Raw genomic sequence first — 13,803 nt, forward strand, 5'->3', positions numbered from 1 at the left:
CCCCTGCCTGAAGAAGGCCGAGGGCAGCAGCAAACCCCACTGCCTGGGCAAGACCAAGGGCAGGACCCACCCCGAGATCGACCGAGAGGTGGTGCAGAGACTGCGCGACTTCTACCGGCCTTTCAACCTCAAGTTCTACCAGATGACCGGGCATGACTTTGGTTGGGATGGATAACAATATAATTTAAAAAGAAAAAATCAAATATAATATATTTTTTTACCATTTGGTAGAGAAAAGACAGTTTAATATTTGTGGTGAAAATATTTCTTTGAGTAGATTTTTTTCAATGAGTGTTAAGAGATTGTTCTCACCTCCGCCCCATCTTTCTGTTTAACTTACACCAAACATTTGGATAAACAAGAAAGGAAAACTTTACTCATCTAAATACTTTCCATTTTTAATTTTTATTTTATGTTTTATATGCATAATTAAAAAGTAAGAGCATCAGTTGCCGTTAAAACTTTTAAGGTAATTCTGGGGGTAAATCAATCTCTTCCTCTGTCTTAGAAGGCCCAGATAAAGTTGGTGTCTAGCCTTCTGCATTTTTCCTTTTAATTTTTTTGTTGTGCCACTTTTTCTTACACTGTTTTGCAATTAATAATACTGTGTGGTTGTACACCACTTCAGTTATCATATTGCTTTCAATTAAAACATTTTTTGATCCTTATACTACTATGTGCTATAAGAACATGGCACATGGAGATTATAGTGCCCATTTTACAGATAAGGAAACTGTCTCAGGGAGATTAAATAGCTTATTGTAGGGCCAGATGGTGAATCTTGGACAAAACCCCATCTTCCATTTATTCCTTATTTCATGCCACTTTTTCTAGGAGAATGAGAAGTAAGATCTCTGTGCCTTTAAAGATGGTTAGGGAGGTTGGAAAAAATGCTCTACGTGGGACAGAGGGGGTTTCCTATTGCTTCCTAAGTTCCAGGGCTAGCCCTCTGGCACTCTGCACACTACAGAGTGTGCTCTTGGAAACCACATGGACCTGGGTACAATATCTTCTGAGAGTTAATCTCAGCTTAATTGTAGTAGAGAGAAATGACTTGATTCATGGATCAAGAACAAGGGAGACAGTCACACTGGCAACAGGACAAGGTGTGGTAGGAGCACAACTTACCTATTTGTTGTTTTGCCTTGACCTATTTCTTTTAATTAAGAAAAACCCATTCCTATAACAGCTTACAAATATGAATCTCATTTTTATTTATCTCTTAACAAAGAAAATCTGCTTCTCTTTGTAATGTCTCATTTCTAACCTTGGATCTAGTGCTAAAATGTATCAATATACATCTTTTACAATGACCTTATTTTTCATGGGTGGAAGCCTGTCACTTTTGACACTTTATTTTTCCCCATTTCTTTTTCATTCTTATAACCTAGTATTCATTAATATTTGGAAAATATTCTCAGAAATGCAGATGGAGGTGAAAAGGTGGTTTTTCCTCTTTGTCCATCTGTTTCTGCCCATCCCCCATTTAAATAGCTCAAATTAATCAATTGTTTATTAAAAGGATTTCTTTCTGAGTGGGCATTAATGAGATTAGCATTAATGAGAATTAATTGGTTTAGAGAGGAGCACATATGCACAAAATATATAAAATATGTATAATTAGTCTATCAGCAATATTTTATTACAGGTTTAAACCCAAGAGGAAACTGTCTCCTAGCTCATGGAACTTTTCTATATCCACCAAAACTTAAAGGACCAAACACTCTAGTATTCTAAAATAATATTCTTTTTCTACTCCTATGTTATTAATCAAGAGAAGCTAAAGTTGTTTTAAATATGCAGTACAACTGTGCATTTGCCACAGAAGCTGCATCAGGTGAAGTAAATATTTCTTGAGAAGCTTAACACAGGATTTAAACAAAGGAAAAATATTTAAATTTCTAGATATCCCATTATTGCTCCAAATCTTTGGCTCTATTTATTAATTCCCACTTTCAGGAGTTAAGTGGGAACCCAAATCCAGGTTCCTTTTCCCAGTTCATTTCCTTCCCTTCCATGCCCTCAATTTGCCAGTGCCACAGCTTGTTTTTGTTCTAGCAGCAACAAGATATTCATTTTGAACTCTTGTCACCTTTTTTCTTAATTCATTTTGTTTATGCTTTCGATTCTTTTATAAGCATTTTCTTGACATTATGCAAAAGTAGTTTGCACAAGAAAACACTTGTGTTCAGCAATCTTCATCTCTTTTTGTGATAAGAAACAATAAAAAAAAAGAATTTAGTGTAAAGAATCTCTTCTTGCATGCATATTGTTCATTTTTTTAAATGAATGATTGAACAACACTTGGGGGAAACCTTCTAACTTCTAAGATTTCATAGGAATGTTAGAAGTTATAGATCCCCCCCAAAAAGTATCAAGATCTAAAATCAGTATACTGTTTCCTCCAGAACAGGATTTTCTATTTCTGCTTCTATGTGGTATTTACTCCTGCTGTACATGGACTTGACCTCAGATTTCTTTGTTCATGTAGCTACACCAAATAAGAAATGTTGTTCTTGATTTGAACAAGCTGTCCTTCCCTGTCGCTGTCTGCTCTGCAGCCATGCCTACTGGCCTCCTTAACTCTTCTTAAGACTGAAGAATCGTCCCCAGAGAACAACCAGAGTCTACAGCTTCATTTTCACACTTGACATTGGAAGTGATTTCTACTGTGTGTAAACTCTCCACACAACTTAGCAACTTTTAAGGAAAATTAATTTTATTCTAATAACCTGGGATTAATAAGCTTCTAGGTAATGGATATTAATTATTCTAGGAGTATTAACCCTGCTCTAATTTTCCAGTTTTCAAGGTCTTTAAAGTTACAATAAACCTCAATGGTAATTTGGATCACATCCCCATTTGGCATTCTTTCTTTAACTGGGCACCAAAAACATTGATGTGTCTGTAAATTCTTAACTCTTGATCTTGCAGTTGCTAATAGGATAAATTACAAACATGTCCATCCTACTCTGTCAGCTGAGACTTGCCAAATTCATTACCCATGAAAATACCCAAGTTCAATGTGTAAATAAATAAATGCATCTATAAAATAATAATACCTTATAGTCATGTAGCAGATTAACCTTTCGAATACAACATTTCGCCTTCAAACACCAGCAGCTCTCCAGTCTCGTTAGTTCTCCTTAAAGCTGAGGAAATTAATCCTTAAGATAGTGATTCTCAACAAAGGATTATTTTCCATTCCAGGACCACATCTGCAGATATTTGGGTTGTCCCAAGGGTGGTGGAGTATAGGGTACTTCTAGTGGGTGAACATCAGGGATGCCATTAAACATCTTATAATGCAGAGTCGAGCTTCCATAACAAAGAATCACCCCACCCAAAATGTCAGTGAGGCTGAGATTCCCAGGGGCAGAGGAAGTAAACCAGTCACAGGCCTGCATGTGTGTGTGTCTGAACCAGGTCAAAATACCAGATTCTAATTAGTGCTTCACTGGTAATTTTTTCACTCACCACTCTAGGTCTTTCTTTTGAAAAACTTTCTCTCTGTAACTCTGTAAGAGGCTCCATTATAATAAATGGACAAATGTTTAACAGTGTGCTTTGCCAAGAGGAGCACTAAAGAGAAACATCAATGAACTGAAATCTTACAACTGAGATATAGGAGCAGCTTGGAACAAATGATAGTCACATTTCTGTGAAGTGGAATCTTTGCCAGTTTCAGGCTGAAAATAGCATTCCAATGAGACATTTCTAAAGGTGTTTTCAAGTTCAAGTCTTGCAATTTCAATTTGACCTCATGACAGTGCTGTGACAGTATTTCTTGTCACCTTACACAACCAAGTGATGACAAGAGATAGAAGTAAAAGGCTCCACTTCTGTTACACAGCTAAATTCAGATGGATATGCTGTGCTATTCAAATGGCCCTAAGTTTCTGAGTAATAGCAAAGAAAGGAGAATTCTTACTAACACATCTAGAAACCCAGGAAGTTTGTATACAATTCCCACAGAATAGGGGAAGAAAAGGGTTATGGTTCCCAAGTATAAAAATGTGTGGCTGAGATTCAGGGAAAGTCTTGGTGCAGAAGTAAAAGACCCTACCTGTCCTCCTATCATATCCTGCATTTACTGAGGAAGAATCAAACTTAAATAACTCAAATGTCATGCACATGCCCTATTAGGTTTCCCTTCAGCATTACTATAGAGTGTATGGTCCTTAATTATCAACAGGAAAACAGATTTACAATTGGAGTCTCAATTATATGGGTGAAAAACATGGATAGGGCAAATTTCAACATGTTTGTCAGTCATGGAGTTTTGCATTGGGAGGCCTTTTCTCTTGCAAAAAGGTGAACTTGGGGAAAGTTAACAAGGCAGTGCAGCTTCATACTCAGTAATAAAATAATGAATTTTAATTATGCCAGGAGGAAATAAAACTGGAAATAAAAATTGCTTCTAATATATTAATCTATTGTGGAATAGTTAGGATATTCCATTGATATGTTTCAGGCTATAACCCTCATTGTCTAGTTAAATTTCTAAGTTTTGGTGGTGTTCTTTTAATAGCTATGTGCTCAATAACCTACTCTCCTGTAGTCTGACTGTCCAAATAAAAGGTAATAACAAACTGGAAGCATACTTTCTATCCCCAAATTCTTGGGTCAGAAACTTTAAGTGCACTCAAAGATTGTATATAAGAAATGTCATCCTCAGTTAGCTCTGCCTGGCTGGTACACAGGCAAGCTAGATTTCTAGCTGGGTGGTAGCCGCTGACTCCTAAGAGGGCTTTAAAGTTTCTGTCTGGTCTGCACATTGGCAAACTATGGTCCATGTGGTCCAGGTCTCTCCCAAAGTCACTTTATAGGAAATCTAGAGTGTTTACTATCCCTGGAATCTTATTTTCATTACAACGAGGAGGGATGTGTGCTTTTCCCTCACATCTTCCATCCCCATGCTTCTTAGTGCCTTCTCTCCCTGCATCTTGCTATGTCCAAGGATGCCTAGAATTCCAGCCTTTCCGAGCCTAATTCTCCCCTCTCTTCAAATGCACCATGTTCAGTGGCGTCCACTTACTACTTCAAGCTCCTGGGGGAAACCTTGCAGCCCACCTTGGACCTCTGCACTCAGCTTCAGCTGTAGGGAAAGCCACCCAACAACTTAGTTGATGTGTATACCCAGACATCAGATGAAGGTCAGATGGGTCTTGCTTTCCCCAATGGTATTTACGTGATGAAAAGAGGGCTCAAAAGATGGGTGAAACAGCATATGAAAGCAGGAGCTTATTGTTGACATAAGATGGAGGTGGTGTTGAAAGGATCCTTACTAGGTTCCAGTGCCCCAACCTCTCCTCTATCCTGAAGAACCAGGGTCAGCAACTTGACTTTTTGCTTCTGCTAGGTTGTCTCCCTCTGGTCTGGGCAGAGGCATTTTCTCCCACCTGTTTTCTCATAGAGCCTTATCTAAGCTCATATTTCTTTATTTCGAGCCTGCAACAGCTGGTCAACCAGAGAACAGTAGGAAGCAAGAAAATTTTATAGTCATTTTACTGCAATTTTTCAGAGAGAACAGGAGTTCTTGATTAGCTACCATCAACCGATACCTTTAGAGCGAAATCTAATTCTTATTTCAAAATACTTGATCTTACTCTTTCAATAGCAGACCAGTTGTTCTTTGCTATGAAAAGTCCAACTAAATATTTTTATAATAATAACTTACATTTATATAAAATGACACAATGCACTTTTCTACCTTACATACATTTGAATATTTTCCCTTTCTTTCTAGATAAAAGAAGTTTTTACAGTCTGTTACAGCTCTTTCCCTGTCCCAACAATCTCCACATTTCCTCCCAACAGAATTGTTTACAAGCATCTCTTAAGCCTCTTCCTTCCATCCTTCCTACTTCCACATCATTTCCCTTCTGAGTGAATTTTTACCCTGCACTGTTTGCCTGCATCAAAATCCTTAGGCCAAACGGTTTAACCTTGCAGCTTTATCTTTTTGTATTCCTCTTTTCTTTTCGGTGTGACTCCTGTTACTTTTTTTCCCTTTTTGTAACCATCTGGCCCCAGAATTATACCTTACCTTTCACTTTAAAACTCAGCCTTTAGTCCTTTTCCTCCTTTACCTTTCCTCCTTTTCCTTCCTTTTCCTCCTTTACCTTTTCTTAGATTGTGCCCTTACATTTTAGCAAAAGTTTTCTGTAGAGAAAATTTCCTTCCCACTCACTAGCCTCCCAGCATGTGGCATTTGAAACGCTCTTGGAGATGTAGCTTTCTTATCCCCTTTTACCCACTAAAATGCAAGTCCTCAGTGGCATCGGCTTCCAACTGTAAAATGATTCCGTATTGAACATGTCTGGCGCTTCTTCATCCAGCCGTAAATAATGAGCTCTTTTTCAGACTCTTTGGCCCCTGCTATTTGATGAGGCCATTAATAAAAAGTTCCCTATCAACAAAATGATAAACTCTGCTAGCCTGAGCCATATATAGTGAATACAGGGAAAAATTGGAAGCAGATCTGTCTTTACTAGCCTTACCCTGTCTTCTAACTTATCCTGCAAATCTCCACATGGTAACAATGCCCAGATTCCATTTCCCTCATCAATCCTTCAATGCTTGTCCCTAGGTTCTCACCACTTCTCTGCCTTTTCATGCCCATTCAGTCATACAACGCCTTTATTGTATAACTGACTCCAGCCCCAATTTCTCTAGCCTGATCTTCATCTTTGTTTAATATTGTCTCCGTTATGTCCTCATTTCTATCACTGTCACTATGCTGTTTTCTAGTGTCCACCCTTCCCTGACACCCTAGCATCTTCATAAGCAGCACTTCTTCATTTCCTGCATTATTTAAAACTTTTCTGCACTTGTTGTTTGAGGCCAGGGACAGAACTACACTGATAGATAATATGATCACATATTCATTAGACTTACCACTTCATAGTTATATATACCTTAAAAGGAAACCATGAATTGTTCAATCCATCTATTTTCTTAATTCTACCTGCCATTTTTAATGACATTTGTTTAATTCATCAGCTCTTTCTGTGCCTTAATGATGAAAACCCATGTCTGGTGGATAATTCTGTGAATAGCTCTGATTTGACTGGGAGTAATGAAGTCTCACATAAATCATTCAGTACAACTGAAGCTCCGTTTACTCATTCATTAAAAAAAAACACACAGAGGGTAAACTATGCTGTCAGACTCATTCCAACTGAAATGTCTGGAAATGTTTTATAGTTGGGGCTGTCACAATAATTATGTTTTTCTGTCTCTTAAAATAATTATCATTCAATCAATTACTTTTCCTGTTTCCCATAGGGCACTGAAAGCTGTAACAAAAATTCGCTTTTGTTAATAAGATTGGGTGCTAGCTGGCCATCAAGTCTTCCCTCCTCAGTAACTCTGTCACCTCTGTCAGGCTGGAGGAGTGGTGGCTGCCCCTGAATCGTGGGTTTCTCTCTCCTTTCCTTATGGTCCTGGCATTATCAACCCTCCTAGATTCTGAGGCTGTATCTTTCCTGGATTCCGAACAAATTCAGTTTAAAAAAGTGCTTAATAACAGTTTCTAAATTGGGGCTATCTTACTCCATCCATTTTGGGCCCTTTAATTTGTATACTGACCCCCACCTTGAACAGTAAAATATAGCTATAAAAAACTCACTCATTCTTGTTTTAACCATTACTATCATCACTGCTTCAGTCTGATCTAAACAGACCATGGTTATTCCTTGGACATGTGCTATTTTCTGTGAACTTTTATACTCCAGTTTCTCCCACCCTCTGTACCATCCCCTGCCTTAAAAAGGACGTACGACCTCACTTTTTTAATCCTAATATAGAGAGAATGTAACATTTTTAACCCTTTAGAGACAGGGACAGTGCTTATTTCCTCTTTATCAGTTGCACAAATGCTGTCTGAGTCTCAGCTTTGCCAAAGATCGTCATCAAGTGACCAAAAAATTCATATGTATTCATGTGCATGACCTCTATGGTGTCAGCAATCCAATCCATTCCATTTTGGTTTGTGAGAATATACTTAGTTTTCAAGGTGCCTTTTGAACTCCCTTTAAAAAAAAGGGGCTCTTTTATAAATTTTTGGTAAAATACACATAACATAAAATTTACCATGTTAATCATTCAGCTTACAATTCAGTGGCATTAAGTACATTCTCAATGTTGTGCAATCATCACCACTGCCCATTTCCAGAACTTCTTTATCACCCTAAATGGAAACCCTGTACCCATCAAACAGTCACTCTGCATCCCCTCCTTCAGCCCCAGGTAATCTCCATTTCACTTTCCGTCTCTATGAATCTGGTTCTTCTAGGTATCTCATATAAGTGGGATTATATAATAGCTGTCCTTTGTGTCTACATTTTTCACTTATAATTTCTTTTCAGATCATCTACATTGTATGTGTTCAAATTTCCTTCCTTTGTAAGGCTGAATAATATTTCACTCTGTGTATGTTTTGTTTATCCATTCATCTGATAGTGGAAACTTAGGTTGCTTCTGCTTTTCGGCTATTGTGAATAATGCTTCTATGAACTTGGGAACACAAATATCTGCTACAGTCTCTGCTTTTAGTTGTTTTAGGTTCATACCTCAGAGTAAAATACCTGGATCCTGTGGTATTTTTGGACTTAACTTTTTGAATAACTGCCAAACTTTTCCACAATGGCTGCAGCATTTTATATTCCAACCAGCAAAGCATGAAGATTCCAATGTCCACATGCTCTTCAACACCTATTAATTTTTCGGTTTCTTTCTTAATTTTTTGATAATAGCCACCCCAATAGATGTGAAGTAAAATGATCCTTTTTTTCTGTTCTTATTCTTTACCTCCAAGTTTTTATTCCTGGCTACTCCTATCCTTCTTCTGCTTGTAATTCTTCTAAAAGGCTTTTTATTTTTTATTTTTATTTATTTGAAGAAATACACAGACCTGTTGCTCATTTCCTTGCCCTCTCTTGTCTTCCTCCTCCTCCCCATCCCTCAGATGATATCAGCTTTCCCCTTTTCTTTCCATAACAGGAACTGACTAATCTCCTATCTTCTTTCACTGCTTCCTCTGCCTTCTTAAACTCCCATGCCCTAGAAACACCCCTGACCATGTGCCCTGAAAGCATAAGGTGGCTTCCTGGCATGGGTCTTGATTCACCCAGCTAGTTCAGCCTCTCCATGTGGTTATCTTGAGGGTGACTGACTTGTACCTGTTTTCTTCCCATCCTAGGAAGCGGGGAGCCAGGATGCTGGCAATCACAAGCTCACACCCATGCTTTCACACAGCCTCTCCCAGAGATTGCATTTTATCTCACCACCACCAGAGGGATTGCCAGAATCTTGTTTTGCACATTGGAGACCCTTTTTTGATGGTACATAATAGTCAGGTGACCCCTCTCACCTACTCCAGACCTTCAGTAAATGGTCTAGGACCTACATCTTTGACCACCAACCATAACCACAAAGAGCAAGTTGCAAAGAGCAGACACCATTTTCTTCACACCACACTCCTTTGTCACATAACCTCTTCATCCACATAAACTTCGGGCTAGATTGTCAACCTCACCAGACCTCTCAACACAGCCCAGGGTCTCTTTCCTCAGTCACAATTTGTTTCTTATCCTGAAGAGATAAGCAGAATTTAATTTATGGCTACTTACTAACATTACCATTAATAAAAACAAGTCACGATTCATCATTTTCACTTCAAAGTGTCATCAAGAATGAAAGGATTTGCATGAATTCTTGTTGCTATCCTCTTGAAAAATAGGTATCAGAAAAATGCTACCAGGAGCAAATTAAAAACAACTCCAGGCTCAGAGACTAATCTCGTCCTCAGATGGCCTATAGATGCCTAAACTTTAACTAGTCAGCTGCACCCACTGAGGCCTCGTCTACCAGGACACTTGTCTCAAATTCTGATAATGAGGCTCATCTTGCATTTCTGTCACTAAGCTCCCAATTTTGAATTCTTCCCAGTCACTGTGTTTTCTGCTCCCTCTGGGACTATGTTCTAGGCTTTCTTCCCCCACACCATTCCAGGAGCAGGGGATGTGTCTGATCCATCTCTGTGATACCATCCCCAATGCCTGCTGCCAGACCCCCTTGACACACCTGACCTGTGCCCGCGGGGCTCTGCCTGGGTCACCACCTGTGTAATGTCCTTGCTGACCCATGAGACAACCAGGGGAAGCCTGATTCCAAAGAACATGAGGCTGTGGCCCCATGTTCTTCATACATGCCTTCATACATTGTCTAAAATAAGTCAGTTCTCTCTCTCAATTATTCCTTGTAGGAATTTGAACTACAGATTTGCAGCTTTGGTTTCTCCAGATGTCATTGTTATTCCCCTGAGGGCTGGGGTTCTTCTGAGGAGCTTTTCTGAAGAGGGCTCCAGTCTACCTGGGCACACAGCAGCAGAGGTCTTTCTGTCATCTCCTGTCTTCACCTTGAGCAGGTGGAGTAACTACAGAGGGAATGAAACTCAAGCTTCAGATATTTCACTGGCTTCAGTCCCTTCCAGGGTCCTTTACCCAGTTTCAGGTTTGCAGGTTTGCATTTTTTTCCTAAAGAAGCCCCTGAAGTTGACTGAGCTTAGGCCTCATGATATCTGTATTCACTTCTGCCTGTGTGATTCCTGGGGAAGACAAATTTGCCATATGGGCAGGATGCAATTTCTTCCTCTTCTTAATTTGGTACATCTCAAATTCCATCCTCTTTACTCCTCAGATGTATTCTCCAGTTCTACTTGCTCATTCTTTGTTTTCCACTGTTTTTAGAGATAGAGAGAGAAAGAAAGGGGAGGGAGGGAAAGAGAGAGAGAGAAGAAACATTGATGAGAGAGAGAAACATTGATTGATTTTCTACTGCTCATGAGCCTAGTGGGGATGGATCCCACTACCCAGGCACGTGCCCTGACCAGGAATCAAAACTGCAGCCTTTCAGTTTGGGGGACTATGCTCCAACCAACTGAGCCACACTGGCCAAGGCCTGCTTTCTCATTCTTATCTTGCACCTGGCTGATAGCTGACTTACAAAGAGTCTTGAGTATCTGTGTAAATAGCCATGACAAAGCAAGACCCTTCTCCCACCTCCATTTGAGAGGACTGGATGTGTTTTAATTTTAACTAGTAAGGTCAAATGAAACTAATCAACACAGGCCCAAACCATTGGTGACCATGTGCACTATCCAGTTACTGCATTTGTTACTACAACTCACAAATCACCTGGCACCCTTCTTAAGCCCTTTCAAGTTTATTTTTTAACATAAATCTTCACTACTGAGAGTCAGAGTAGATTATCGATTAAGAGCAAGGGTATTCTATTTGAATTCTAGATTTGCTGATTTCGAACTGTGTAACTCTGGGAAACACACTTAATCTCTCCATGCCCCAGTTTTCTAACCTGTAAAATGAGATGATAATAGTAGCACTCAGAGCATAGGGTTATTACGAGAATTAAATTTTTATGAGAAGTGCTCATATCAGTGCCTGGAACATAGTAAATAGGATATAATAGGTTTCAGTTCTTATATTAGCTATTGTTTAAAAACTATATAGACTCACTCTCTTGGTTCTAGAAAATGACTATAGTTTGTATGAATATGTTTACACACACGTACATTCTCATTTTCCTATGGACTTCCAGGCCTCTTTGTACAGAGACTATGTAATTTGGGATAATTGTAATACATTTTAAGATTATTTTATCTTGAAATTAGAAGAGTGCTTAAGTACACACTGAACGTTTTCGAATGCTGATGCTCTCTAACAGCTAAGGAGAAATTGGAAGGTGAGAAGTGTAATTTAAACCCGCTGATGGAGACCGTGTGTCTTTTCAGTCAGAGGGAGACCACTCAGGTTTCCTCATTATAAGTCACCCAACAGAAAGCAAACATGTGGAGTGACCCATGGTTCTCTCCATTGCAGGGCTGTGAGAATTTGTGAGGTACAGCCCCTAAAAGTCTCAGGACCTAGAGTTTGGCTCTGACACTATCTTGTGACTTTACATAAATGCTTAGGGGCTTTAAGAGTCTCAGTGTGCTCACCAGGGAGTAGGCCAAATGTTCTCAAAGATTCTTGCCAGCTCTAAGCAAATATAAATGCAAGTTTCATCAAACTGTTTGCTTGGTGAGCCATAGTAATGACACATTTCAGGGGTAGCCACCTCAGGCTTTGCAGAAGTCATGGTGGCACAGACTGAATTTATTTTCTTTCACAGTCCATGTCCCTAAAGGTGGGATATTTCCATGTTCTTCACTGAACACCCCTAATAGCACCTAAGTTCAATTACACTTTCTGAGTAATACCTTTTTAACAACATGGTAGATGCTTCTGTATTTAAAAAGTCATTACCATGGGCACAGGGATTCAGTAGACTTAGTAGGCTATGTCATATTCCACTCCTGCAATCACCTGGTTTAGAAACAACTTAGATTCGCATTTACATTTTCTTTGGAGGAAGGAAAAGATGATGATGTGGAAGTTAAAATATATTGATTTGCTCAAACAGGCTTTAGGGGGAAATGCTTAATGAGAGATGATTCATATACTAGCAAGGGTGTTGCTAAAACTGGGTTAATTGAACTGGGGTGCTCTGTTTATCAGAATGCTCGGGAATCAGGGCATCAATACGTGCTTGCAGTTACAAAACCTCAACATGGTGAAAGTAATAACTAGTGGCAGTCCCATAACGTGAAGATATTTACGATGAAATAGGGCTTCTATGCTACAAAATAGAACTTTACAAGGCCCCCAGCTTTACAGACTAGGACTATTAGCATTTTATATATCTATTGAATTGTTTAAACAATTTTAGCTTTCCTGCCTTTTTTTAAAATTAGAAGTTGTAATTTTTCAAGGGTAAGCCTGGACTTCCTAGAGATTTTTGCAAATAAATATTGAGATTCATAAATAGCAAGAAAATGAACAGTTTCCCTTGATGGCTTGGTTCAATTCGGCCAATTGTACATTTTTTTCTTTTATTTTCTTCACCTTGTTTGGGGAAGGGAACAGAAAAAAGATTATTCATGGTGGTGACTGTTGACTTCATGCAATTTGTTTTCCCATGTCTGTTAAAGTAGAAATTTTATTTATATATATTATATTAAGAAGGCACTCTTTAAAGTTCCAAGTTTTTTTGGCCATGTTTGATAAGCATTAATTTTTTTAAAAAGCTATTCAAAGCTTCTTTAAAATATTCTTCTATGACTTAAGTCATCAAAAATGGTAGGTTTTATGTACTTCAAATCTTTGAATTTATTTTTAGTAGTGCAAATTTTTCTCCTCTGAGAGAACCCATCAATTTCTTTCTTTTAGAAATACAGTTTCTTTTCTGTTGTGTCCATCATTCTTGATTATTTCTTACAAAAGCTACTAAGGTCTTTTATTCAAAATGCTTCTCTGGGACTTTTCTTAATTCTGTAACTTTTCCACTCTAGTAGTTGTAACTGGAAACCATTTAATACATTAAATATAAATTGATTGTGACAAAACTGCCAGGAAAATAATAAACAGTGATAACAAATTTTAAATTAAACTTAAAATTGAAAAATCTCATTTTAAATGTATTTATTAAATTGAATCACTCTACCGGGTTTTCTTTTCTCTTTCTATGTAACATAAAATATGTACATGTTTTCTAGAAGCAAGGTTTAAAGAGTTTACAATGCCTGTTTTCGTGTAATATTTTGTTGGACATTTTCCCTTCAGTGATAGTTCTGTTTAAAAAAAATAATTTTTGTGTGTATTATATTTTACTTAATTAAAGGCACCCATTTCATATAATATAGCCTCAGTTGTTGCCAACCACTGATTCTTATTTATAAAG

General features: G+C 38.3%; 1 protein-coding gene across 1 annotated transcript in view; it reads left to right on the forward strand.

Moving 5' to 3' along the window:
* HS3ST3A1 (heparan sulfate-glucosamine 3-sulfotransferase 3A1) overlaps nucleotides 1–13,197 on the forward strand; it is a 112,565-nt gene extending 99,368 nt beyond the window's left edge. The window contains 1 exon segment of the mRNA XM_037154697.2: nucleotides 2–13,197. Within this exon segment, the coding sequence (XP_037010592.2) occupies nucleotides 2–175 (174 nt within the window). The 3' untranslated portion in view covers nucleotides 176–13,197.
* The last annotated feature ends 606 nt before the right edge of the window (nucleotides 13,198–13,803 follow it).

The sequence above is a fragment of the Artibeus jamaicensis genome, unplaced genomic scaffold (genome assembly GCF_021234435.1).
Source record: "Artibeus jamaicensis isolate MK-2021 breed Jamaican fruit bat unplaced genomic scaffold, CSHL_Jam_final contig_781, whole genome shotgun sequence".
NCBI classification, from domain to species: domain Eukaryota; kingdom Metazoa; phylum Chordata; class Mammalia; order Chiroptera; family Phyllostomidae; genus Artibeus; species Artibeus jamaicensis.